This window comes from Dermochelys coriacea, chromosome 3 (genome assembly GCF_009764565.3).
Source record: "Dermochelys coriacea isolate rDerCor1 chromosome 3, rDerCor1.pri.v4, whole genome shotgun sequence".
NCBI classification, from domain to species: domain Eukaryota; kingdom Metazoa; phylum Chordata; order Testudines; family Dermochelyidae; genus Dermochelys; species Dermochelys coriacea.
The window spans coordinates 44,017,215-44,041,141 of record NC_050070.1 but is presented as its reverse complement, the minus strand read 5'-3'; the positions used below and the strand labels follow the sequence as shown (position 1 = coordinate 44,041,141).

The 23,927-nt window shown below is 39.9% G+C and overlaps 1 protein-coding gene across 1 annotated transcript in view; it reads left to right on the top strand.

The window, feature by feature from the left end:
- The window catches only part of CSMD1 (CUB and Sushi multiple domains 1), a 2,060,919-nt gene that overhangs the window by 306,430 nt on the left and 1,730,562 nt on the right, over nt 1-23,927 (top strand). Inside the window, 1 exon segment of the mRNA XM_038396611.2 lies at nt 3,248-3,464. Coding sequence (XP_038252539.2) covers nt 3,248-3,464 — 217 coding nt within the window.

The following is a 23,927-nucleotide window of genomic DNA, read 5'->3' as shown; positions in this document are numbered from 1 at the left end:
TGACTTATGTTTATTGACAAAACAATTACAACCTGGCAGTGCCTGTGTTCTTTTCCCAGTGCAGCTCTGCTAATATGCTCCATCTCTGACCTGGGTGGAGACTAGTTCCAGGCTTGAAATAAGAGGTCAGTTTCCTGGACCAACAGTTCTTGAACTGGGCTTGCAGAACACTTGTGGTCCATGGAACAGCTTCTCTAAATATCTCTCAATCTTCAGGCATTGATGTTGTTGATAGTTATAGCCAAGGATTATGATTTCCACAGGGTTTTTTTTAAACAACAAATTAAAAAAAAGTATAATATATACAAATAAAAGCAAATGAACCCAAGCACCTCTTGGCACTGGCCCCTTTATGGTTCTCTTCACATGGCCTCTTCCATAGCCCCTATGATTCTCAAGGCATGACCCCTTTATGGTTCTCTTTGTCAGGTGCTTCTTTGGTACAGATTGAATAGTGATTATATTTATGGACAATATCTAAATTGGAAGGGTAATAAACACACAGAAAAACAAAATCGAACTGGTGGAAGAAGAGGTTGCAGACAATGAGGAGAGATAAGGTTGAGTCTCACACTAAGGGCAGGAAATAAAACAAAAAGAAAATCCTTGGTGAAGTAACAATGCAGCCTCACTCATCACACTAAAGAATGTTTATTTTCACCTTATCTCCTTAATCCTGTTTTAATAGTTTCTGAGGCTTGATCCTGAACATCATAGGTTTGGAGGGAGAGGAATTATTTAAGCTCAGTACCAATGTGGACACAAGAACAAATGGATATAAACTGGCCACCAGGAAGTTTAGACTTGAAATTAGACGAAGGTTTCTAACCATCGGAGGAGTGAAGTTTTGGAATAGACTTCCAAGGGAAGCAGTGGGGGCAAAAGATCTATCTGGCTTTAATATTAAATTCGATAAGTTTATGGAGGAGATGGTATGATGGGATAACGTGATTTTGGTAATTAATTGATCTTTAAATAGTCGTGGTAAATAGGCCTAATGGCCTGTGATGGGATATTAGACGGGTGGGATCTGAGTTACCCAGGAAAGAATTTTCTGTAGTATCTGGCTGGTGAATCTTGCCCATATGCTCAGGGTTTAGCTGATCACCATATTTGGGGTCGGGAAGGAATTTTCTTCCAGGGCAGATTGGAAGAAGCCCTGGAGGTTTTTTGCCTTCCTTTGTAGCATGGGGCACGGGTCACTTGCTGGAGGATTTCTCTGTTCGAAGTCTTTAAAACACGATTTGAGGACTTCAATAGCTCAGACATAGGTGAGGTTTTTTCGCAGGAGTGGGTGGGTGAGATTCTGTGGCCTGCGTTGTGCAGGAGGTCAGACTAGATGATCAGAATGGTCCCTTCTGACCTTAGTATCTACGTATCTATGGTGTGTTACTCATTTTAAGCACATGGTGTAAAAAACTGAGTCTACATTAACGAGACCTCAGATGTTAAGCCTTGAAATTACTCTGCAAGAGTAAGACTAAAAAGGGGGAAGATTTAGCATGAAAATAAAATCCTTAGCTGAGGATGAAATTGGAATCAAGTTTCCTTATATATATGCACTCTCGACCTACCTACTGCCCCCTTTCTACCTTGCACTCTTGGATTGTGTTTTGTCCTTGATTTGCTCATAGTGATAGCCTTTTTAAGTTCCTTTGTGTTATTTCTCCCACTTTTTCAGTATCTGCAAATTTAATTAACATACTAGGCCAGATTCTTCTCTATGCCAGTTACAGAGCTGTAATTTTAAGGGGCACCTGTGGCCCACATGGGTCTTAGGTCAGTTGCTAGGTTGCTTTTAGTAGCTCTGCTTCAACATATTCCCTTGGTCCTCTGGTATCCCCTTGGGGCTCAGATGGAGTTGGGAGTCTCTCACAGAACCTGGCTGTACTGGCTTTCTGTGAAGAGGGAGTTCCTGTATACCAAAGGAATTCCCTGATGGCATTTCTTCTCCCATGGTTGTTGGTGAAGGAATACAATGGATTGACAAAGTTTCTATGAGAACATTTGAAAATTCAATTAAACAGTGTATAACTGAAACATGATGTGTTTTGTAATTTAATGCATTCACTGTTCACAAATGTGTACTAATGTCTGTGTTGGCTTCATATGAAACAATTAGTAGATATATTAGAAAAGCTTTTCCTCTTAATGACCTATTGAATCCCCAGAGCTTTAATATCTAATCATTAGAGTTATTGCTAGATTTAAAATTTAGTAGAAAATGGTTACTTCTTAGTTCCTGCAAATCCTTTTTATTAAATCCTTTTATTAAGATTTAGAAACCTCCCACAAGCATTTGACAGCATTTTTAGAGAAGTTTTATACTCTGAGACCTACTAGTGTGAAGTTAAAAATAAAACTGTAGTCTAAAATAATTTTCTGTTTTAGGTGTAACAATAAATGCTGGGATTATATTTGTTTTACCCTGCTTGAAATCTACACATAAGAATCCAAACATTGTAGTACACAACATGTTCTCAAACTTTTCCCTGTACTAATATTTCATTAATCATAACACAACTTAATTCTAAGCTTCACAGTAATTATGAGCGTCAGTAGCTCTATGGTATGTAGAGTTAATGAAACCAGCTACACTGTTAGCAGAAGTGTTCATAGTGAGTCAAGACTATTTGATGAGGACTTCGTATGAATGAGTTGCTGTACCTTTATAAAGTTCTGCAGGAGGCATAAAACCAGAAGTAAGGGCGTGATAAGCAGAGCCTTCATATTATTTTTTGAAATCTGAGAAAATTAACCCTTTCTTTGATGATTGCATACATTACAGAATATGTACTATATAATCATTTACCATGTAATTGTAGGACTCTTAGTATTCAGTGCAAGTAATTCAGAAACGTGCCTATATTTTAGCTTTCAGTATTAAAACGTGTTTCAGAGTAACACAAACTCTGTTAAGTTTATAGCTTTAAAAAACACTATAAAAACAATGTAGCTTATTGTTCAAACTTTGGTACCTACATTAGGTGACTAAACTTTGCATTTGGGTGCTCAATTTGATACTTAATAACTGCATTAATGACTGACTGCAAGGTTATGGGTGCCTCAGAATGCCCAATGATGGCATTTGAAAAGTGGCCCCAGGGAGAAGATTGTTGTGTGGACATATAAAGGATTAATTGTAAACAATTAAGTTCAGGTATAGCTATTGGTTAAAAACAAATGGTGTAAAAAACCAGCAGAAAAGTATGACAAAAATGACATAATTTCATTTCTTCTTTTCCAGGTCAGAATTGTGGTGGTTTAGTACAGGGACCAAATGGTACAATAGAAAGTCCCGGATTTCCTCATGGTTATCCAAATTATGCCAACTGCACATGGATCATTATCACAGGAGAACGTAATCGGATACAACTGTCATTTCACACTTTTGCCCTTGAGGAAGATTTTGATATTTTGTCAATTTATGATGGACAGCCACAACAAGGCAATTTAAAAGTGAGGTAAAGTACACTCTTTTTTATGTGTTGTATATAATGAATCCATATTCCGACATCATATTTACAGCTACACTCCACTGATATTTCAGTGTTTTGGATGAAGTGTGTTGTGAGGACCTGCTTTCTTATGCCTTCCTGTTATTGTTCGTAACGCACCCCACTTGGGGGAAAAATAAGTCGTATTTAGCTAAAGAAGCTAATTGAAGTTTCAGATCTGTGTGATGACAATTTGGGTGAAAACCACAATAGTTGCAGGATTTTGCCAGACTATAAATTTCCCTCCAGATGTGTAGGATTCAGCACTTAAAAACTAACTTTGTTACAATTGCTGTTTGTAGTGCTCTTTCCATATTCTGTTCAGATACATGGTTTCTCAAGAGCTAAAAACAGTTTCAAGTCAATATCTGTCATTTGTTTGTTAGTTTGTTTTTATTTCTTCTACCTCAGAGCTACATTACATTGCTAAAAAAAAGGAATATGAGAGATATATGAGTGCAATACTGTTAACAGTTTTGACAAAGAGAATGTTCAGATTGTCTGATTGTTGATTCAATCCAAAAAAGTTTAGAGCAGGAGAGATGGTGAAGGTATTGCTAGCAATCCTTGTGTGCCACATATGGGGTATGCATTTTTCAATATACCTAGTTTTTATTTTTAGTATTTGTGTTGCCTTATTTCAAAGGAATAATGTTTCTTTTTCTGTCAAATACTTTTAGTACTAATAAGCTAAAATGTGTGTGGGTTTTTTTTCACCAAGGTGCATGTATCTGTTAGAAGAAATTTCTTCAGAGACCAGTGTGGCTGCACAGGAGTTAGAGGCATAAACTGGTGCAATCCTGGCCTCATTGAAGTCAGTAGGAGTGTTGCCAGGATTTTTGTCCTGAATTTTAACAAGGGCTCAGATATTTGACTCTTCCTCTGACCTTGAGAAAGTCATTTGACCTTTCTCTGCCTGCTTTTACCTACTTATAAAATAGAGAGGATACTAGTAAATGCATTTGGGATGATGTAATGATTAATGTCTGAAAAAGTGTTTTCATAGAATCATAGAATATCAGGGTTGGAACCTAGGGACCTCAGGAGGTCATCTAGTCCAACCCCCTGCTCAAAGCAGGAAAAATCCCCAACTAAATCATCCCAGCCAGTGCTTTGTGAAGCCTGACCTTAAAAACTTCTAAGGAAGGAGATTCCACCACCTCCCTAGGTAACACATTCCAGTGTTTCACCACCCTCCTAGTGAAAAAGTTTTTCCTAATATCCAACCTAAACCTCCCCCACTGCAACTTGAGACCATTACTCCTCGTTCTGTCATCTGCTACCACTGAGAACAGTCTAGATCCATCCTCTTTGGAACCCCCTTTAGGTAGTTGAAAGCAGCTATCAAATCCCCCCTCATTTTTCTCTTCTGCAGACTAAACAATCCCAGTTCCCTCAGCCTCTTCCTCAGCCTCTCCTCAAAAATCTTGTGCTCCAGTCCCCAAATAATTTTTGTTGCCCTCCGCCATACTCTTTTTTCAATTTTTCCACATCCTTCTTGTAGTGTGGGGCCCAAAACTGGACACAGTACTCCAGATAAGTCCTCACCAATGTTGAATAAAGGGGAATGATCACATCCCTCAATCTGCTGGCAATGCCCCTACTTATACATCCCAAAATTCCATTGGCCTTGGCAACAAGGGCACACTGTTGACTCATATCCAGCTTCTGTTTCACTGTAACCCTAGGTCCTTTTCTGCAGAACTGCTGCCGAGCCATTAAGTCCCTAATCAGTAGCAGTGCATGGGATTTTTCCGTCCTAAGTGCAGGACGGTGAAGGTGAAGCAAGATTTGAGCAACAGATCTCTGTTGGCATGTTCCATGTATTGTAACTTTAATTTATATTTCCCTTTGCTGTACTGAAGATATGCATGGGTGCCCTTTATGTTTGTTACAAATAACAATTACATATTTCATGGAAAATTTCTTAGTAGATATTAGCAAATTATAGTGTTGTTTTTCACTGATAGGGTGTAACAGAGAATTGGAACCCTTCATTGAGAATATAGCTATTGATGTTTTTGCATCCATTTCCAGATGTATACCATTGTATTTTCCTTTTGGATAATTAAGCTACATTAATCATCATACAGTCATTCCTCAGTTACAGATATGAACACATATAACCCTCTCAAATGATTTTAATGGAATCCAATTTTCACATAATTTTCTTTATTAAATCCATTTGATACCCAAATTTTGGTTGTTGTAGCAAAACTACATTGGACTGAAGCAACACACTCAGCAAGCTTAACATGTTGTCTAATAGCTTAAAGCAGTGGCTCTCAATGTTTCCAGACTACTGTACCCCTTTCAGGAGTCTGCTTTGTCTTGTGTACCCCAAAGTTTCACTTCACTTAAAAACTACTTGCTTACAAAATCAGATATAAAAATACAAAAGTGTCATGGCACACTATTACTAAGAAACTGCTTAATTTCTCATTTTTACCATACAATCATAAAATAAATTGATTGGAATATAAATATTATACTGACATCTCAGTGTATAATATATAGAACACGATAAATAAGTTGTCGATGAGATTTTTCTTTCTACTAACTTCATTAGTGTTTTTATGTAGCCTGTTGTAAAACTAGGCAAATATCTAGATGAGTTGATGTACCCCTTGGAAGACCTCTGCCCAGGGTGCATGTACCCCTGGTTAAGAACCACTGACCTAAAGGATAATTTTGTAAACTGATAGCAAAGCACAATAGTGACCAACTGTTTGCTTTAAAAAAGAAGAAGAAGCCAGTTGAAAAATGTTTTGGGATAATCTAGTGATTTATCAAGTTGATGTAAGCGGTGGAAAAAGCAGAGAGAATAAGTAGCTGTAATGTTTATATCTGTGCATATGCTTCTTACAGTATCACATTTCTTAAAAATGTCTATTTAAAAGTTATGGGGAGAAATTCTGATCTGAGCTAAGATACCCATATATGGTTTATATGATTTATATGTAGACATAGGTTATTAAAAGCCTATGTCTACACTGCCCACAGTCGAGTCCCACCAATCAGTGCCTCCCCCTGCATCCAGGCACCTCCTTCCCACCACAATCAGCTGTTTCGTGACATGCAGGAGGCTGTGGGCGGGGAGGAGTGAGAACATGATGCGCTCAGGGGACGGGGCAGAACGGGGCTGGAAGAGGTGGGGCACAGTGGAGTGGAGGTGGGAAGAGGTGGGGTCTGGGTGGGGCATTGAGGAAAGGGGTGGAGTGGAGATGGGCTGTAGGACAGAGCTGGGAGTTGAGCACCCCCTAGAACAATGGAAAGTCAGCGCCTGTGGTATGTAGTAGTAGAAAGTAGCTTTTTTATAGAAATAAAGAGAAATATATCCAAAGAGACATAGAGAGTGGGATAAGTTCCAGCTACCAAGAAGGGCCAAGGCACCAATAGATGTGAACTGACAAGATTGACCTACAAACTAGTTCACCATTGACAGATACATTATCTTCTATGAACAAGGGAATTTAAAACAGACATTTAAGCAATTTTTACAGTTCAATTGTCATTTTAAGACCTATTATAATATTTACTTATCTTGTGCAACTGAAAAATGTGAAATAGTTGTTCTAAGTGTAAGCTTAGGTTACACCATAACTTCTTTGATTCATATTTGCAAAATCACTGAGGTCAAGTTTCACAAAGAGAAACAAAAAGAGAGACAGGGCAAATGGAACTGCCTGAATGGAAGCCTTTATTATTGTGTGAGAGTGTCTGTTTGTGGGACTTTTTAATTTACAAATTATGTTAGTGTAGTGAACTGTGCCCATACCATATAATTCTGTTATAATGTCATTAGTGTGTGTGCAATTCACCCCATTTCAAATTCAACATTTTTTCAAAAATTACCACAGGATGGTCTAAGATAAACACAGTTGTTATGCTGACATATTTCAGATAGCACAGTGTGGTAACTGTTAATAAATGTGGCTGTTACCTGAGGTTTTCTGAATCTGAAAGTATGGTAACTTCTATTCTCCCTTCAAGCAGTTTTTGGAGTAAATCGATGGGGACAGCTCCTCCATCTGATAAATGATTGGCATACATGTCAGTGTTTTCACTCCCCCCCCAAAAAATCCTTTTTATTACGTCTACAGAACACCTCAAAAATAATAATAGTCTAAAGAAACCTAGATATAGTTGCCCAAAGTCTGAGATGACATTGAATGGTCAGCAGCAGGTTTCTGGTGGGCAGCCTTCTACTTAGCTTCTGGTGAATGGGATGTAAGCCTCTGAGCTCATAGAAAACTTATCCAAACCTCTCCAATTTACACACACTGACTTATTTTTTTTATAGGTTGCTCAAAACAAAGCACATAACTTTCAAACTAACAACTTTCCTAACATCAGCAAGCAGCTCCTAGTCATGAGATCAGCAAAAAACTCATAATCAGGAACACCCATATCTAAGGTCGGATATCCACACTTCTGCCCATTCTCATGGTTCTTCCAATTTTACTTTCTATCCTTATCTGCAAAATGGCAGCTGCAGCTATTTCATATGCTTATACAAAGCTCAAGTTATTGCTGACTACATGGTGTTCTTGCTTCTAGTTAATGGTGGCTAAGTGCACAAAGTGGCTGTGGTTTTGTTAAATCAATTTCTCTCATAACATGGCTGTCATTAAAAAGTAACTGTTTGCTTCAGCACTGCCCACATAGAATCTGTTATATGGAATTGAGCCATTTTTTGCTAGAGGCCAAAGGCCTTGCTCAATTTATTTGATGTATTTATTTGGATTTTTACTACTCTTTCACAAAAGAGAATCCATCCAATGCTCTGGGCACCTCTCACAATCTTTTAAAGATGCACTAAAAACTAATAATTTTTAGTTTGTGTTCAGGCAAACTCAAATTGGTTATAAATTGATACAAAGTTGTTAATTACACACCTCACTACACACTTGCATGTGTAAATATCTAGTTTGTATCCACAAATGACTCTTTTGGCAGATAGGGTGCATTTGTTGGACCCATATTTGAAAATGTGGTCCTAAATCTACATTTGTAGTTATATGGATGTGGGTTTGTGATGTAGTGCATCTTTCCTCTTTTATTATCTAATATGCTTTCTGCTTGTTGCCAAGCAACAATAAGTATACTGCTGTCCATATACAATATTGGCTCTTATCAGTTATCATTCAGTTTACTTAAAATAGATATTTTTGGTTCAATAGGCTAGTCATAAAAATTCAGTAAGCTCATAATAAACAGAGTCCTATAATTTTCTAACAAACATAAATACAGCATACACTAGAACTTAGTATGTTGTTCTGCACTGTTTTCTGGAATTATCTGGAGATGATAGGGCTCAACATTTCTTCCTGTAGAGGAAGAAGAAACAAATCTTCTTGCCTGTGGACACATGCTTCATTTGCCTTTGTTAATTCATATTTCCTGTCTCCAGCAGGAAAAAAAGTCTCTTGGTGTGCTTCTGTACTTCATTTCTTTCATATTGCTGACTGAGGCCCAATCCTGCTGTCTGTTTATGCAGGTAAAATATCTCTGAAGTTAAGGTTGGGCCCTTGGTGGTTATTAAGCCACTGTCTTTTATTTCATAAGCTCGCACTTGTGAGATGTCCAAACTTTTCCACAGTCTGAGTTCTCTTCACAAGTGTTGTGGCAAAGCATTTTTTCTTTGTTCTCTTTGAGATTGAGGAAAGAAACTAACTATTATGAAACTAGTGACTTGCTCTCTCTTTCTAATTAATTAGTTGCTGGAAAAGCCTGTGAGAGAGAGAACTGTGTGATCAACTTTTTTGCTACTTGGAATTTTGAATGCAAATTTTTATCTTTCCATTGCACATGATTTTGCACAGCCCAAATTGAAATCAGGAAAAGCAGTATTTTAAATAATTTTGTTCAGATTTTTGAATATGTTGTACATAGAAAATTGTGAATTTACTATTAATACAGAATACTTCTACAACCTAGTATAGTAATCAGTGACTATACAAACAGGAGAATGGGATGCTTCTGACAACCATTATGTAAAAGGGAAAGATAAAATCAGACTATTTCCTCCAAGAGTTCAAAATGTAGAAAGACAAAACAAGGGGCTCTTGCATTCCTTGCCTAAGACTGGCACACAATTGAAATCCTTTAGTTTAGAAAATGCAAATATAGTAGGATTAATTCTGCCGCTAGTGCTTGCTTCTGGAAAAGCAGTGGGAGGAAAGTGAACCATGACCACACCCATTCACCACTAGCCAGTAGAGCCTGCCAGCCACAGTGAAAAGGGAATCTAGCATCCCCAATACTATCTGGAACAGCTACTCATAGAGATAAGATGTTCAGTCCTATAAATTGAAACAGTTTCACCTCAAGTGAATGAGACAGCATGTTTTATTAGTTTGAAGTCCTGAGCTTGCCAATTTTTTTAGCAAACCAACAGACTAAGAAGATTTAACATAAATTATACTAAATATGAAAGATAATAGCCCTTCTACTCACTCACAACGTATTCTAACAAAAAAGTTATGTCTACATGTCTAAAACTGAGATTAAAGAATAATCAGTGACAAAAGAATATAACTACTCCACCCCAACTCCACCCCCAAGAAAACTGGACTATTGTTTGAATTGTAAGTGAATACAAATGTAAACCTACTTCACATGAAGAAAATTATTATTTCTTTGAAAAGCAATGCAATATATTTTAAAATTACTTTTTGATAAATCAAAATGGTGTATGCAATTATAATGCAAAATGCTGTATCAATTGCTTAAAGCTTTTTGTAAGTATGGATTTTAAAGTCAGCATAATCTTGATTACTTTTTTCCTGAATGTTTTATTCTATGTTCTACCATATGCAATACTGACAAAGGCTATGGATCAAAGTCTTTTGTTCAAACAATTATTTCAGAACTCATGCTGCTAGTGGAAATCCAAAATCAGTGACAAAGTTTCCACACAATCCCACAGATTTCTGATATCTTCATTTAATGTACAGTGTACAGTAGTACTTTTAAAGCACACTAGCAGGATCTACATGGAGAAATTAATGAGCAGCACATCAGTGCACTTTAGAAATCACTCTCTCATAGGGTGCTCTACCTGACCTTGTAGACAAATTCTGAGATTACAAACAATGATTTATTGTTTGAAATAAGGATGTTTATGGATAGTAATTTCAGATTAGATAATTATACATTTATAGAATTTTGTATTATTAAAAGTTATTTTAAATAAGAGGAAATAAACTCTGGTTATATCAGTACAGATTATTTTATGCTCCAAGGTCACTACGAACCAGGTCTGAATAAACAAGGACTACAGGAGCTCTCATTTCCTTAAATGGGAGTATTGTTTGAGTAAGATCTGTAAGTCTGGGCCTGAAATTTCTTCAGCAAGAGAAGTTGCAGAGGGGTTACAAGTGAGGTGATTAATGGTGGTTAATGATCCTTGCAAATTAGTGTTATATATTTATCTTAATGACACACCGATGGCAGCACACTGAAATCATGGTGGGTGGCTTTTGTTTTTATTGTTTTGTTATTTTTTAAAGTGAAGAACTTTTCTGACTTAGCAAGAATGTTATGGTGTGCCCTGACTATTCACAGTAAAAATAGACACAAATCTAATTGATGTTTACCACTCAAGTGTGTTGACACAGTAATGGATACAGGGTTGTGGAGGTGAAAGTGGAGTTGTGCTGGCTACTTATGTGGTAGAAGAGCTTTTTGACCAATGCAAAAATATGTCTAAGAAGTCATTGCTGGGAGAACTTTGATAATGGGTGACGTGCATCCCCAGTTAAGAGATGGTGCACTGCGTAGTATATATACTAGTTGGCAGGGGACTGCTCATTTTCATTCTTAGGCAGATCATGCCCCTTCTTGGCTGAAAAACGAGCTATGCACCCTATCAAAACCAGATACTCCAAGCAATACCACTGTTGTCATAAAGCCATAAGTGAACTAATAAAAATACTAAACGTAGGTACTCAGGGAGGCAGCCCTGAGGCTACTACTTCGGGAAGAAGGATGACCTGACTAGAACTTGGAAGTTACCAAGGTGACCCTAGGGCACTTGGAAGCCTGAGACCAAAGAATGCATTAAAAGACTGTTCTCTGTTTACTTACTCTCTTGTGGAAGAGAAAAAAATCTACTTGAAAGAAATACACTACATAGTTGACCAATAGTCTGGGTAAGTTGGAGGGAGAAGCCCCTCACAGTCACATGTGGTACCAAAACTGGGATCTGGCCTGCCTGTGGAATAGAAAATGATCTCTTGTTTGTGACAAAGCGGCAGCAGCAGATGCCTGCAACATAGTGTTCACGAAAATAGCAACAGCAGACTCAGGCCTTGCTTATGCAGTTAATGGAGAATGAACAGAAGCAGCAGGAAGCCCAGTTTGCAGCATCAACAGAGGTGTCAAGAAATCCACTTCCAACAGCAGGAGTGGCTGCAGAAATGATTGGCCCCAGGAGCACCAGAAGACACAATCAGCAATGGAACCCTTGGTTGGCTTGCCCTGGCAGACGTTTGGACCAGAAAATGATCCCTAGGCCTTCCTCCCTGTGTTAGAGAGGGTGGCAAAGGCAGTGGCTAGGAGGATTTGACATGGGTGACCTAAATAATAGTGATGCGCAGGCAGCTTACTGGATGGTAAACAATGACCAGAAAAATTCCTATCTAGTAATGAAGGTAGCTATTTTAGACTGATTAGGGCTGACTTTTGGAGTATAGAGACACTGGTTTCGGGTAGAACTGTTTCCTCCAGATGCATGACAGCCCAGAAACTGAGATCTTCCAAGGCAGTAGCTCTGCCCTGAGACCAGCTCAATAGAGAAGGTTATGAGCCAGATTATATTGGAATAATTCCTAAAGATTCTACCCATGGAAGTACAGAGTTGGGCAAGGCAGTTTCAATTGATCTCAGATAGAGAAGCTATGAAGCAAACTGAAGCCTTTTTTGAGGCTGAAGGAGAAGAGCAACCAGGGTGATATGACCAACTAAGGGGGGGTGAACAAGGGATGTCCCAGGGAAGCTGTCAAGGGGAAAAGACCATGAGGGGCAAAAACCTGGGAGACACACAGGATCTACAAGGGGCCATGTGGCCCCACAGTTTAGCAGAAACACTTGAATGGGATGGACCAAGTGGCCCCATCACAGACTGTCAGCGTGGCCAGCCCACGTACATTAAATAGAATTGTCTGGTTATAGAACGTGACTACCTAGGCTGTTACTACAGCAGGACCAGGTGGTGGAGGTCCACTCAGAATTCAGAGGGGCTGGCTCTGGGTAGTACCAGTTAGATTGGAAATAAGAGTGGCTAAGGGACATGTAAACTCGGATTATGTGTGCATTCTTGTCAGGGAAGATTGGACAAGGATAAATAACAGACCAGCATCTCCCAATACAGGTCTAATGTATCCATGGAGAGATCCACATCTACCCCAAAGCCAAAGTTGACCTGGAGATTCAGGGTCAGAGAGTTCATCTACGTATCAGGGTAGTTAAGAATCTGCCTTGGCCAACAGTTCCTAGGAGTCACTGGGTAGGTTTCTCAGTCCACATAAAGCAGGGACTAGAACAGTCCAGGACTAAGAGGGTTAGGGGTCATCTAGAAAAGGAAGTAAGAGGGGTAGAGGTCATAATAAAGATGGTAAAGGGAGGCTGAAAGGGAGATCATGACCATCCCCAAGGACTAAAAGATCATTTTAGCAAGTATCAACAAGAGTTCATAGAATCATAGAATATCAGGTTTGGAACGGACCTCAGGAGGTCATCTAGTCCAACCCCCTGCTCAAAGCAGGACCAATCCCCAACTAAATCACCCCAGCCAGGGTTTTGTCAAGCCTCACCTTAAAAACTTCTAAGAAGGAGATTCTACCACCTCCCTAGGTAACGCAGTGTTTCACCACCCTCCTAGTGAAAAAGTTTTTCCTAATATCCAACCTAAACCTCCCCCACTGGAACTTGAGACCATTACTCCTCGTTTTGTCATTTGCTACCATTGAGAACAGTCTAGATCCATCATCTTTGGAACCCCCTTTCAGGTAGTTGAAAGCATCTATCAAATCCCAACCCCCCCCATTCTTCTCTTCCACAGACTAAACAATCCCAGTTCCCTCAGCCTCTCCTCATAAGTCATGTATTCCAGTCCCCTAATCAATTTTGTTGCCCTCCGCTGGACTCTTTCCAATTTTTCCACATCCTTCTTGTAGTGTGGGGCCCAAAACTGGACACAGTACTCCAGATGAGGCCTCACCAATGTTGAATACAGGGGAACGATCATGTCCCTCGATCTGCTGGCAATGCCCCTACTTATACATCCGAAAATGCCATTGGCCTTCTTGGAAACAACAGCACACTATTGACTCATATCCAGCTTCTCATCCACTGTAACCCCTAGGTCCTTTTCTGCAGAACTGCTGCCTAGCCATTCGGTCCCTAGTCTGTAGCGGTGCATGGGATTCTTCTGTCCTAAGTGCAGGACTCTGCACTTGTCCTTGTTGAACCTCATCAGATTTCTTTTGGCCCAATCCTCTAATTTGTCTAGGACCCTCTGTATCCTATCCCTACCTTCCAGCGTATCTACCTCTCCTCCCAGTTTAGTGTCATCTGCAAACTTGCTGAGGGTGCAATCCACACCATCCTCCAGATCATTAATGAAGATATTGAACAAAACTGACCCTTGGGGCACTCCACTTGATACCGGCTGCCAACTCAACATGGAGCCATTGATCACTACCTGTTGAGCCCGACAATCTAGCCAGCTTTCTATCCACCTTACAGTCCATTCATCCAGCCCATACTTTAACTTGCTGGCAAGAATACTGTGGGACACTGTGTCAAAAGCTTTGCTAAAGTCAAGGAACAACACGTGCACTGCTTTCTCCTCATCCACAGAGCCAGTTATCTCGTCATAGAAGGCAATTAGATTAGTCAGGCATGACTTGCCCTGGGTGAATCCATGCTGACTGTTCCTGATCATTTTCCTCTCCTCCAAGTGCTTCAGAATTGATTCCTTGAGGACCTGCTCCATGATTTTTCCAGGGAATGAGGTGAGGCTGACTGTCCTGTAGTTCCCCGGTTCCTCCTCCTTCCTTTTTTTAAAGATGGGCACTACATTAGCCTTTTTCCAGTCGTCCGGGACCTCCCCCAATTGCCATGACTTTTCAAAGATAATGGCCAATGGTTCTGCAATCACATCCGCCAACTCCTTTAGCACTCTCGGATACAACGCATCCGGCCCCATGGACTTGTGCTCGTCCAGCTTTTCTAAATAGTCCCGAACCACTTCTTTCTCCACAGAGGGCTAGTCCCCTCCTCTCCATGCTGTGCTGCCCAGTGCAGCAGTCTGGGAGCTGACCTTGTTCGTGAAGACAGAGGCAAAAAAAACATTGAGTACATTAGCTTTTTCCACATCCTCTGTCACTAGGTTGCCTCCCTCATTCAGTAAGGGGCCACACTTCCCTTGACTTTCTTCTTGTTGCTAACATACCTGAAGAAACTCTTCTTGTTACTCTTGGATGATGAGTTGGATGATGTAAGCAGCTCATGGTGGGGGTAAGGTGGATTATCAAACACCTACTGGCTTTAGAAGAAGAGTTAGCCTGGGTTTGGGTGGAGATTGAGAAAGAGAAGCAACAATGTTTTATCCTGCAAATAGAATTGTCTCAGACCCAAATAGGGAAAAGTACCAAGGAATTGAAGCCAGCAGAGACTGAAACTGAGTCTTAAAGTAAGCCAGCTACTGTGGGAGCTAAGACAGAGTCCCAGTCTCAGCAGAGTACTGTGAGACTCACATTGAGTCTCAAACCCCTAGGGATCCAACTAAATGCCCCATTATACAAGTTAGCATTGGGAGTCAGATGGGATCATACCAACAAATACAGGCTAACATGAGGGGGCTGGCATGGATATAAGGCTCTGGTATGGGGCAGGATATAGTGAATACCCCAGTCTTATAGCTCCCACCCGTCAGACCAGGGAGCTTACAGAGTGATTGGAAGCAACAGAATGTGAGTTACAGAACCTCAAGCACAAGAGAGAACAACTCATGACAGATCTTCATCTCACTGACAAGGAAGGAGAACACCTACTCGTCACTTTCCATGAACTTGAGACTGAAGTATAAACTATGTGCAAAGATTGAAAAGCCTATGTAGGTAGAGAACTCAAAGTCTTGGTGGAGAAGTTTAGACTGTATGTTGACTGTGCCAGGTGAGGCTGGGTGCATGACTCCATTGTATAAGACTTTGGGCAACTGGGATTAAGGCTTTTGCTTTAGGGACTGTGTTAGGAGCCGTGGGACAGGAAAAATACTCAGTGATAGGGCAGTATTTATGTGAAATGTTGTATGGGGTTTCTTATGCTAAGTGACTAAGGAGAATATTTTGGTTGATTTGGGGAAATTTTGGAGTCCTGAAGTGCTATAAATTATGTCTTTGGGGAACCCCCCCTCCCCTATTTTTTCCCCTAAAAGGGGAGAGAGATGTCACTGGGCAGCTGGTGCCTGCAAGCAGACTGGGCCCAGCTCCCCAGTGTCAGAGCAGGTAAGCCCAATGCAGCCAATTAAATGGACTGAGCTACACCTGTGACTATGAAAAGGCTGCTAGAGGCCAAGTGTGGGTGAAATTGATTGGGCCAGGCTTTGCCAGGGGAAGGGAAACCACAGTGGAGTGGAGCTCCTGTGTTGAGCTCTTATAACAAGTAGCAAGGTGCTCAGGAAGTTGCCAGGATCAGTGTGCAGGTGACCCTGAAACCTGAGAGCAAAGAGTGAGTTAAATAACTGTGTTTGGTTTGTTTACTTGTGAAAGAGAATAAACATGCTTGAAAGAGACGGGCTGGGTACCATATCCTTGGCTTATAGCCTGTGGGATAGGACTTGCTCCTTGTTACATATACTAATTTATTATATTTGTATTATAACAATGTCTAGAAGACCCTCCTAGGATCAGGGCTTCAGTTTGGTAAGCTCTGCACAAACTTAAAAAATAGAAGACAGTCCCTGCAACAAAGAACTTAAAGTCAAAATCCTCCTAATTTGTTATTACATTTAAATTCCAAATTAGAAGCACCTGCTATCTTTACTGTGAGGTATCCTGCATCTTATGCATGCAGTACAAATAAGTGGATAAAAGTAATAAAGCTACGTGCACAAGTAGATACTACCTTTTACGTAAATTCAGTAATATTCATATTCCTCGATTGCTTCTTTTGTCTGGGTTCCTCATCCCTAAAAACAAAAGTATAAAATTTCCCTATAAGCTCCTCAGGGCCTAAATAATTATAGCTATTATTTTCTGATATTATTAAACTTTTATCTCAAGGAAGATCTATTAAATGCATTATTCTAAACTAACAAATCTAATGGCTACCTGCAGACAGATCAATAATGATACACAGAGCATTTTAATTTGACAATTTCCTAAGAAAGGCAATTTTTGTAGTGATAAATTGAAGCAATGTGATTTTCTGACTGTCAATGAATAAGAAGAATCTTACTCAAGTACAAGCTGTAGAAGAACATCAACAAACGTGCCCAGGTTTCTTTATTACGAACCAATTAATTCAGATCTTTTAATCATACTTCCCTGTATGTAAAATTCCCACTCACTGAATTGAACAGACTTGAGTAGCTTTCAGTAAAAGCTGAAAGTACTCATTTCCCTGGGGAGCTCAGACCCATGTAGGAATCCGACCCAAGTGACTTGCTATGCCTCTTTAAAATCACCCTAAGCTATAAAATATACCAATACATCCCTAAGTGTACTACAGACACATACTTTCACATGCATTTGCTACATTTGTTTCTTCTCTGAATAATCCAAATATCAGTGTTTTTGTGAACAGTGCTGCTGAGATTTTGATAGCTACCTAAGTGGGTTGGATATCTAAATCCAATGATCTTTTCTCCGAGTTTCTGAGGTGACTTTGAAAATCTTAAATTGCAATTTTCCACGAACAAGGTATTTTCAATAGTTAGTTTTGTGTGGCTTTGCATGTGGTCGATCTAAAATTATTTGACCCTCTAATTAAATCTGCTATCTGGTATGGAATCTGGACCCATTGCTCTAGAGGATAACTTGTTCATCATTTTCATAGTGTTTGAGACCACTTTGCCATCCATACTTCTCAACTCGTTGATTTCTTTTTAAAAAGCTCTGTGTGTGTGTGTGTGTGTGTGTGTGTGTGTGTGTGTGTGTGTGAGTCAATGAGTGCAGTTCACATCTGTGCACCACTTAAGACCTCAAAATATGGCTTAAGTGGGACCTAATAAATATCATGTTATCTTGGCCATACAAATAATTAATGTGGCATTAAAACACATGTAAACAATTACATGAATACAGACACTAGACCAAACAAAGACTCCTTAAAAATATCCCTGTGTTCAATGATACAATTGTTTAATTAAAATGGCAGACTCAAAAAAGAGTACATCTTAGCAAAGCTGTTGCTCTTCTATAATTATTTCTTATTAATTTGGAAGAGTATTTACTGCAAAATCCCTTTATATTTTAAGAGAGAGAGCCCTGCTTAGGTTACCTCCCTTTAAGAGCTTTGATGGGATTATACAGGGTGGGGGAGACGGTGAGAAGATGATACTTCTGCAGTGGGGCATCTGTATTTCCAGGATTGCTTGGAAAAAGACTCATGGTCATCTTTGAATAACAGCCCCATTTTGAATGAACTGGGAAGGCACTGGGGATACAAGAGACCCAGAAAATCCAGGTGGGTGTGCAGAGTGGCTGTAGTGACAATTCCTGAATTCAGCCTGCCCCTGCCCACCCTCAGTCTGTCTACAGTTTAGTGGTTCCATTCCTCAGAGTTTCCTCAGTAAAGTCTCTTTACTTGAATTTTGTGTGGTGAAGGGTGAATTTCACCCTAAAAGTCTCCGGAGCCTTTGCATTTGAGATTTGAGATTTAAGCATGCTACGGCAGTGAGCACTAGAGATAGTATTCTTATGAAAGGTAAGACACAGGATTTATTTCAAGTTTCTAGAATGAAATCATGTCAGTACCGAATCATCTACAGGCTTAGAAGTTATAGGAACTAAATAGAAAAAACTGTAGTTTTAAAAACTGAAAACAATTTGCTATACTGTAAATCATATTTCTAATACAGAAAAGAAGCTACAGAACCAAATTATGAAAAGAATAAAAACTTTTAAAAACAAAACAACTGTCTTGAAGAAAGCCTAATATTACACATATCACCAATCTATTTATATTTGAAATATATAAAAACCAGGCTGGATTTTGCATGGCATGCTGTACACAATCTTTACCAGTAAAATAAGCAAAGGAATTTGTTACATTGTGAATCTATATCATGTACTCCATATTTGTGGGATTAAAGACTGATCCTTGAGGGGTATGTTGCTGTCTGTAGTTATGTAGTCATTTTCTATACACACAGAGAGTCAGTTTCTCTCTCTCAGCTTAAAGAAAAGGAGTACTTGTGGCACCTTAGAGACTAACACAAGTATTCCTTTTCTTTTTGCGAATACAGACTAACATGGCTGCTACTCTGAAATCTCTCAGCTTAGTATCATTGACTCTCATTTACTTTCCATTTTGTTTATATGTGGCAAAAAGCAGAACTTTTGTCCTGTTGTTAAAAATGGTGTATAAAATATTTTTCTAAGCCCATATTTTCTTTGGAACAGATTTTGACACCAGTTCTCACTTTACCAAATAGTTGGACACAGTAAGTTGTAACTTGATACTAATATAGATGTTGGAGTCTGGCCATTTGTGATTCAATTAACAAATGTCAAACACTATTTTCATACTAATACTAAATAACCATGATAATTATCTATTTAATTAGTACCTTTTTATCTAGCCTATGTAATCCATTGTACAGAAGGCTGATTTATGTTGGTGAAAAGTGCCATTTTTCAGTTAACTAAATAGAAGATCTGACATTTTAACATTAAAATACACAGTACTTTATAGGATGTTGTCAGTGATTGAGTATATTTCTGATGGATTCAAATCTGGCCAAATAGTAATAATACACTGTTACATCTGTTGGACGTTTGATTGTCTGTATGAAATTAATTGATGATCTCAGTCCATTTTCTGATACAAGAAGCACCGTCATAATTGGCACTGACTGGCATTGTCACTGGCAGCCTCAGCCAACTGGTCAGGACTGAGTGACCATTGAAGCATAATGAAGACATGTTGCCATGGTGCTGAAGCATCTTGATGGGACAATGTGTGGAACTATGCATTCTCCTGGCCTGTGCTCTATTTTTCTGTGGCTAAATAGAGGATGCAGATTCTCCTTCTCTGCTAAATTGGCATCTTTCACAAATGATCAATTCTCCATTTAAAAAGCACTTTTGAAAATAATCTCGTCCAAATCAGATAGCCCTTCAATATTTAGCTCAAACCTGTAGGACCTTACTTAAGTGCTTACTCAAGAAAGCACCCATTGATGTCAGTGAGGTCCTTGGGTTTTGGCATTTTGTGACTTCCAGTATATTCTTCCAATGGGTGAAATGCTAAAATCTTGAATTGTTTTCTCAGTCAGACTCTCATTTGAGTGAAAACTGGATGAGGATCTCAGGATTTGGTCCAATATATTTATCATCATGAAGGCATGCCTGCATGCCAATGGCTGACTGGCTAGAACTAAACATAATGAGGAAATGATACTGATGTTGGTGGCACACCCCCTTCTGTCTTGACAGGAAACAGCACTCTTGAAACAGATGGACATTTTGTTTTTCTTTGTCTGTTCTTTTGAAAATTAATGTTTCCCTGCATGTGTAGGTCTCATTTGTATGCTGAGGGAGTCCTTCACAAAGAAAGTTACAAGAATAATTTTTTAAAAAAATCACATTTGCACTGTAGTTCTATTTGTAGAAGATAGTGTGAACAATGTCACCAAAAGAAAGCAAAATGGCAAAGAAAAGAAAATAACAGATTGTAATATTAGACTACATTACTTATCTTAGTTGCTACAGCAGTTATATTCTCCAGGCATCAGAACATAAAAAATCATAATTATAACCAGACTAAGTTATTAAAATCTCAATAAAGGTAAACATAGTCCCATCGAGAATTAATAGAAAATATTTAAAAATCTTACCTATACATTTTAAAATGTTTTAGAACACTGAATAAGGAAAACTAAACTAAACAGAGCATAGGACTGGTAAAGTAAGTTCAAGACTCATCCAATAGAATAAGCAAAATCTAATAGTATGTAACAGTATAAAATTTGATTGACTATCAGTTCTGTTTCAGTATCAAAAATTCAAAGAAACACAGAATTCAGCAATCAAAGATAAAAAAATTCCCTTTCCAGCAGGTTGTCTTTAAAGTTGTAAAATACAAACTAGTAAAGCTTAATTTAATGTGATAATTTTCAGACAGAATGGGTTCTGTAATCTTATTCAACCAGAATAATTCCTATTGATAAACTGCAGGAAGGTTGAAATATATTTGTTAGAAATTAATATTGCATTCTCTTATTCAAGAGATGGTGCACCTCCTGAAGAGGGTCAACACCAATATTGCAGTATGTGTATAGCTCAATGTTTGCCTCTTACCATCATGTTCAATTAATCTTATTCCCCAAATGCTGCTGCCCAAATTGTAATGTTTTTTTCCCATGTGTTTACTCTGGGCATGTGCAATCATTTCAGGTAGAATTTGTTTCACGACTTGGTTGATTATCAGTTGCACCTCCTGTCTCATGTACTAGCATCATTACAACCCTCACATGCATAGCTCTGGAGGGAACTCATGTGAACGTATTTCCTGGGCCATGAAATAGGGAGTCCACTGGTAACACAGAGAGTTTGTCAGCAGGGATTCCTTTGCAGAGCTGTGGAGTAACCAGTGTGTATGTCTGAAATGGTGGGGAGAAATCTGTTGTTTAGTGCTCAGACCTCTGCACAATGGTGGGGAATGGTGACAGGCTGTCAGGATGGATATCCCTTTTAATCTCTGAACCCTTATATAGGACTGGGAAGTAACAGGTAGGAATCTGATGAGGACTAGGTTTTCCTTCTCCCTGGAAGATAGGAGACTGTGTAAGGGAGCCCTCTATCTTCAGTCCTGTGGGGAGACAGTACTAGTGGTTACCTGTGGTCATACATAAGAATGGCCATACTGGGTCAGATCAAAGGTCCATCTAGCCCAGTATCCTGTCTTCCAACAGTGGCCAATGCCAGGTGCCCCAGAGGGAATAAACAGAACAGGTAATCATCAAGTCACCCATTCCCAGCTTCTGGTAAACAGAAGGAAGGGACACCATCCCTTCCCATCCTAGCTAATAGCCATTGATAGACCTATCCTCCATGCATTTATCTAGTTCTTTTTTTGAACCTGTTATAGTCTTGGCCTTCACAATATCCTCTTGCAAGGAGTTCCACAGGTTGACTATGCATTGTCTGAAGAAGTACTTCCTTTTGTTTGGCTTAAACTTGCTGCCTATTAATTTCATTTGGTGACCCCTAATTTTTGTGTGATGAGAAGGAGTAAATAACACTTCCTTATTTACTTTCTCCACCCAGTCATGATTTTATAGCCCTCATAGAATCATAGAATCATAGAATATCAGGGTTGGAAGGGACCCCAGAAGGTCATCTAGTCCAACCCCCTGCTCAAAGCAGGACCAAGTCCCAGTTAAATCATCCTAGCCAGGGCTTTGTCAAGCCTGACCTTAAAAACCTCTAAGGAAGGAGATTCTACCACCTCCCTAGGTAACGCATTCCAGTGTTTCACCACCCTCTTAGTGAAAAAGTTTTTCCTAATATCCAATCTAAACCTCCCCCATTGCAACTTGAGACCATTACTCCTCGTTCTGTCATCTGCTACCATTGAGAACAGTCTAGATCCATCCTCTTTGAAACCCCCTTTCAGGTAGTTGAAAGCAGCTATCAAATCCCCCCTCATTCTTCTCTTCTGCAGACTAAACAATCCCAGCTCCCTCAGCCTCTCCTCATAAGTCATGTGCTCTAGACCCCTAATCATTTTTGTTGCCCTTCGCTGTACTCTTTCCAATTTATCCACATCCTTCTTGTAGTGTGGGGCCCAAAACTGGACACAGTACTCCAGATGAGGCCTCACCAGTGTCGAATAGAGGGGAACGATCACGTCCCTCGATCTGCTCGCTATGCCCCTACTTATACATCCCAAAATGCCATTGGCCTTCTTGGCAACAAGGGCACACTGCTGACTCATATCCAGCTTCTCGTCCACTGTCACCCCTAGGTCCTTTTCCGCAGAGCTGCTGCCGAGCCATTCGGTCCCTAGTCTGTAGCGGTGCATTGGATTCTTCCATCCTAAGTGCAGGACCCTGCACTTATCCTTATTGAACCTCATTAGATTTCTTTTGGCCCAATCCTCCAATTTGTCTAGGTCCTTCTGTATCCTATCCCTCCCCTCCAGCGTATCTACCACTCCTCCCAGTTTAGTATCATCCGCAAATTTGCTGAGAGTGCAATCCACACCATCCTCCAGATCATTTATGAAGATATTGAACAAAACGGGCCCCAGGACCGACCCCTGGGGCACTCCACTTGACACCGGCTGCCAACTAGACATGGAGCCATTGATCACTACCCGTTGAGCCCGACAATCTAGCCAGCTTTCTACCCACCTTATAGTGCATTCATCTGGCCCATACTTCCTTAACTTGCTGACAAGAATGCTGTGGGAGACCGTGTCAAAAGCTTTGCTAAAGTCAAGAAACAATACATCCACTGCTTTCCCTTCATCCACAGAACCAGTAATCTCATCATAAAAGGCGATTAGATTAGTAAGGCATGACCTTCCCTTGGTGAATCCATGCTGACTGTTCCTGATCACTTTCCTCTCCTCTAAGTGCTTCAGGATTGATTCTTTGAGGACCTGCTCCATGATTTTTCCAGGGACTGAGGTGAGGCTGACTGGCCTGTAGTTCCCAGGATCCTCCTTCTTCCCTTTTTTAAAGATGGGCACTACATTAGCCTTTTTCCAGTCATCCGGGACTTCCCCCGTTCGCCACGAGTTTTCAAAGATAATGGCCAAGGGCTCTGCAATCACAGCCGCCAATTCCTTCAGCACTCTTGGATGCAATTCGTCCGGCCCCATGGACTTGTGCACGTCCAGCTTTTCTAAATAGTCCCTAACCACCTCTATCTCTACAGAGGGCTGGCCATCTCTTCCCCATTTTGTGATGCCCAGCACAGCAGTCTGGGAGCTGACCTTGTTAGTGAAAACAGAGGCAAAAAAAGCATTGAGTACATTAGCTTTTTCCACATCCTCTGTCACTAGCTTGCCTCCCTCATTCAGTAAGGGGCCCACACTTTCCTTGGCTTTCTTCTTGTTGCCAACATACCTGAAGAAACCCTTCTTGTTACTCTTGACATCTCTTGCTAGCTGCAGCTCCAGGTGCGATTTGGCCCTCCTGATATCTTTCCTACATGCCCGAGCAATATTTTTATACTCTTCCCTGGT